At 41.7% G+C, this 5,011-nt stretch overlaps 1 protein-coding gene across 1 annotated transcript; it reads left to right on the top strand.

The window, feature by feature from the left end:
• The first annotated feature begins 1,508 nt into the window (after positions 1-1,508).
• On the top strand, positions 1,509-2,670 carry LOC125512273 (uncharacterized). The gene is made up of 4 exons (XM_048677371.2): positions 1,509-1,683; positions 1,872-1,941; positions 2,034-2,235; positions 2,358-2,670. Exons 1-4 carry the CDS (start codon positions 1,589-1,591, stop codon positions 2,552-2,554), a joined length of 564 nt encoding a protein of 187 aa, XP_048533328.1. The 5' UTR covers positions 1,509-1,588; the 3' UTR covers positions 2,555-2,670.
• Positions 2,671-5,011: the final 2,341 nt, after the last annotated feature.

The raw sequence follows: 5,011 nt of genomic DNA, 5'->3' as shown, positions 1-5,011 counted from the left end.
GATTGCAACTGCGATGGCACATGGCAGCGTTCGTTTACGAGCGGACGAATTGTTTTGCCCTCTTCCAAGATGGTTTCACCATGTACTCTGTGTCAGATCTTTTGTTTCAGTCTCCTGCATGCCCTGCCCTATCTTGTTATTGATTCTTTACTTTGGAGTTTTTTTTTAAGGTTTGCTGTTGGTAATGAATTGGCGAAGAAAGCCCGCTACCCTCTGCCACAGTTCCAATCGAAAATCTGTATTTTCTTTCTCCCTATGCTCCAAATTATTCATTAGTGGTAAGAGTTAATACATGAGGTTCTTTTGTATGCCGACATTTCACTCAGTTTGCCTGTCTGGGTTTAAGATATGAAGTTCCTACTATGAGATTGCAGTATGCGTACCTAGCTAATTTTTACTAAATGTAAATGTTAGGAATGATTTACATCAGTTCACATGTTTTCATCTCTTGGTATTTCTTCCACTAAGTTGAAGGTTTGTCCTATGACACGGGAACCCGCAAAAATTTCTTCAAGTTATGAACGATGAGGTAAAATACTGCTTCATGGCATCCGTACATAAAGCACAAGCCAAGTGTTGCACGGCAATATGCAACCCTCAGTGCCATTAATTTCCTTATGCTAACAATGTTTTGTATATAAAATGATTTCAGCTGCTTGATGGAAGAAATTAATACACAGTGATGCAAACAACAGACAATATGATGCTAGATGAATAAGGTGCTTATTCGATATCATTTCTTCTTTCCCCCAAGAAAAAAAGATAAAATTTCTGCTTGGAATATGTGATGTTAAATTGAACCCTTGACATGTGCCCTGGATTTCATACATCCATGGCACGAATGCACATTTTAGGTTCAATATTATACCCACTTCGGTAGCTTGACACTTCTGTAACTTATGTAGTTTCACTTAGAATTATAAATTATGTATACTTAAGCTCAAATGTAAAATCCAGTATTATATGTCATTTCTGTACGTGATGCCACAACTCATTATTTTCACTCAGCTTCAATCTTTTAAACGTTTCCTTCTCTGTCTTCTATCTTAGGGGTCTGTAGAAGATTTGTAAAATCTCATGCGGATTAACTTGTTCAATAATATTTGATGATTATTTGAACTGGCCCTTCAGTAGGGTATTCAAAACAATTTTTTACCTTGCTATTAAAAATATGTTGCTGTCCATGCTAAAATTGAGGCGTTCAATTCATATCTTGATTGACAATTATACATTCCTTTTTTTTCATAAGTAGTTATATTGCCATTAATATGGTTCCTGCAAAAAAAATATTGCCATTAATATGGGAGGGCGCGGCAACGCGCGCCTTGACGTTCTAGTACGTAGGCTATTGGGGCGTAACCCCCGCTGGACAGTGGACACACGGCCCTCCTGCGGCCCAGATCCAACCAGCCGGCCTGCCTACACGCTGTTCGTGGAGCATAAACAAACGTAGGCTATTTATCTTCCGTAACGCAAAGGGACTCCTAGTCTCCGATCCCGATCGGCTTAACCATATACTGACATATACGGGAAATCCTTCTATTTACTTTGGCCAGCCGGCAAGAGGCACCGGGACATTGATCCATCGATGGGTTCCTTATTCTCTTCCACTGCCGGCGGCGACGGCGGCGCCGCTGCCTTTGATTACGCCAACCCTCCCCCAGGCAGCCGTATGTCAAAAGAGTATGTAATTCGTAGCTACTGGATATATTTTTTCTGCAAATTTCCTCAATTGCTTGCATGTATCTATTCTTATAGGAGTACTTATTATGAGTTTCACTCGATGAACGTCTGATTGCCCTGAATAACCAACCATCGAACGAAAGATCCATCCATTATGTTTATTTATATCCTTGTTTATTTGGAGACAGAGATATCGTCGCCTTCCGAATTTCTCAGCTTGTCGACGTCGCCCTTGAACATTACAACTCCAACAACCCGGTATGATACTCTCTCCGTCTCTCCCTCTCATACATCCAGGCGAGTACTTAATACTTATGATTGAGAGTTTGAGATCGATCGCTGAGATGCAGGGTGCCGAGTTCGAGTATCCTGAATATCCTCCCACCACGGAGATGAACGCCGTCTGCGTTGGTTTTAGGGGAACTTTCTGGTACCACCTCGGCTTTTCGGCTCGCCCAGTAGATGCCACCGCCGAGACGCAACACTTCTTTGCCGAGCTATATTTTGATAGACGCTGGTGCCAAATAGTCGTTGAAACATGCACTATCTTAGGTACTACCTAAATTTATCTTTACATTCGGCCATACTGTGTTTGCTAGCCACTTGAGTATATCCATATCATTAATGTAACTTGCAGCTAATTCTGTCTTTATCTTTCTCTGTAATGTCAACAGAAAAGCCGTTGTGCCGCTTTAGAGCCTCGTGTGCATTTTGTCCAGATGAATCCAATATCTTGCACCCAAGCAGTGCAGATTTTTTCTGTGGAAAACAAGATCACGAAGAAGAATTCTTTCGCAAGAGAGATATGCTAGTGCGGCCATTCAATTCTTTTATGACACCTCCTGATATAGATAGCACCGACGATCCATGACTCAACACATATGTTATGGCCCATGGATTATAGTTGTAAAATAAGTATGTTTTTCTTCTTGACTCAACTCATATGTTATGGCCTATGGATTACAGTTATAAAATGAGTATGTTTTTCTACTTGACTCGACTCATATGTTATGGCCTATGGATTACAGTTCTGAAATAAGTAATTTTTTCTTCTTGTTTTTATCATCCTTGTTGTTCAATTTCGTTGACCACTAGAAAAATAAAAACTAGTATTTCAAAATTTAATGTGCACAAGAACAAGAACCAGAACTGATAAGCATGGGTGCAGCTATAGCGCATGAGACCAGCTTTCTCTCTCTCTCTCTCTCTTATTTCAGTGGTGTAATTTATGTTATATTTCACTCGGCCGAGACTTCCAATAATAATGACTAGCTAGCCTTTTGGGTTGTGTTTGAAAAAGAGTCATTTCAAGCTAGGTTGAAGAAGGCCCCGTCAAGACTACAAAGTTGGTTATGCTTGATTGTTTGACCAATTAAATCTACTGTCTAGGAGCGCAAGTTCTAAGAGTGCGAGCTACTCCCTCTGTCCCATAACATAATATAAGAGCGTTGGGACGGAGGGAGTAGTTGATTGTATCACCATACAAATTTGCTTCCATTTGATGGACCGCACAAGAACTTGAATAAAAATACATGAAAATTTGCAAAGCTTGGGGCGTATGCACATATGCTCTAACATGGCAGCTGGGACCTCGTCAGGCTTGGTCTTGAAGTTCATTAGCCTATATTCCACCGTGTGGCAGCTGGGCCTCGTTGGATACATGGATTTGCCCTCAAGGCTCGCTAGCATCTTCACCATGGCAACTGCGACCTAGTTAGGCTTGATCTCGAAGCTCTTTTTGAGGTTGGGGTTACTCTTTATTATTGCAAAATTTGTAGACAACCTTTTTGCTAAGTTGGTGCGATCGTCTGAACCTACTTGCGCTGGTTGCTACTCCCAAGAGTTAAAACGCTCTTAGATTATGAGACGAAGGGAGTACTTTCTGAGCCTTTCTGAGTTGGCACCGCCACTTGCCCACTTGGCCCTATGTGATGCCTGTTGCGGTCTCTTTTGCTTCTTCACATCGAGAAATGTCAGAGTACACACCTCATAGGGATGTTATCATTGTGGATGCAAGACGCCCCCTCGAGCTTACCCCTCTTGACTAGTGTCTCAAAAAGGAAAACCTCTTGACCACTAGGTGCCTGAACTTGTTTCCACTGCCAAGTATTTGCTCCTTGTGGAATACAGTGTGGTCCTAGCCATCGTCTAAGATCTCTATGTAGATACACTGAGCTCTGGAGTGAAAGCTTAAGTCTGATTCGAGTTGGTTATACCTGGCTACTGCATGTTTTTACGTTGTTACTTTGTTGAAGGCATTGCTCGGACTGATTCTTCAGGGTGAAAACCTAGATTCCAACCTTGAGTGGTTTGATTCGGTGACGGCAGCGTTTGAGCGGCATTTTCTTTCTGAAGGCGTTGCTATTGAAGGACTTCGTCGTATGTGTGGTGTCATGAGATGGTTGGTGTGGATATGATCATTGTTGTAGTTTGCCGATCATGGATGCGATTGAATCAGTTTTTTCTTTACTCGCTTATGCATAGTTTTGGTCTTGTATGACTGCTTGCCGGCGCGTTTTTGTGTACGTGTGTCGAACGTCCGAAGGTCTTTAAACCCCATTCCACCTTTTCCTTTAGGTCTCACCATAAAGACGGGATGTGTGCTCCTTGTGTTTGTATCACGTTGATGTTTCATTTTGAGTCAACAAAATCCACTGTTTATCAAAAATGTAGATATTGCTCACGGTAGTCTTTTTTCCAATACGGTTTCTCCCAAATACATCAGAGATATATGACGTTTGTTGCCCCCGTTAAACCTACCATTTATACGATTGGACCAGTGGCTTAAAATCGACGAAACGAATGAACCAACCGGAAATCAAAACCAGATATGCTCTGGGATCAAATCGTGTAAGGGTGGGCATACAAAGCTTATATGAAATTGTTAAATCTCAGTCAACTGGGACGAAGACTTCGTCGATGCTACAGTCATGAAATCTTATATAGAGATTCATGCAAAGAAATTCTGTTAATTTTTTTTCTTTTTTCATATGTTGTGTCGTTTGACTGAGATTTAATTAAGTCTTGAGTTGGATCTAGCCACACCCAAGCTTAATTATATAGTACATAGCTGCTTGTAAGTTACTCTCTCCTTTTCAAAATACTTGACTTTCATTTATCAAAAAATAAATGTATCTACACTGGTAGAAAAAGGGCCTGTAGTCCCGGTTCGTAAGGGCCTTTTGTCCCGGTTCTAGAACCGGGACTAAAGGGTCGGTACTAATGCCCTGTCCCTTTAGTCCCGGTTCAATCCAGAACCGGGACAGATGGGCCTCCACGTGGCCTGTGTGCAGATCCCAGGCAGGAGACCCTTTGGTCCCGGTTGGTG

This window comes from Triticum urartu, chromosome 6A (genome assembly GCF_056163025.1).
Source record: "Triticum urartu cultivar PI428250 chromosome 6A, HENAU_Tu73, whole genome shotgun sequence".
In the NCBI taxonomy this organism is placed as follows: domain Eukaryota; kingdom Viridiplantae; phylum Streptophyta; class Magnoliopsida; order Poales; family Poaceae; genus Triticum; species Triticum urartu.
Note: the sequence above shows the minus strand (reverse complement) of the source record. Positions and strands in the feature narration are given on the sequence as shown.

Bases quoted from the DNA above. Each gene is read 5' to 3' on its own strand.
- LOC125512273 (XM_048677371.2), top strand. From the start codon at position 1,589: ATGGGTTCCTTATTCTCTTCCACTGCCGGCGGCGACGGCGGCGCCGCT. The intron at 1,942-2,033 runs GTATGATACTCT...GCTGAGATGCAG, and splicing joins ATTACAACTCCAACAACCCG to GGTGCCGAGTTCGAGTATCC. The intron at 2,236-2,357 runs GTACTACCTAAA...TAATGTCAACAG, and splicing joins TGAAACATGCACTATCTTAG to AAAAGCCGTTGTGCCGCTTT.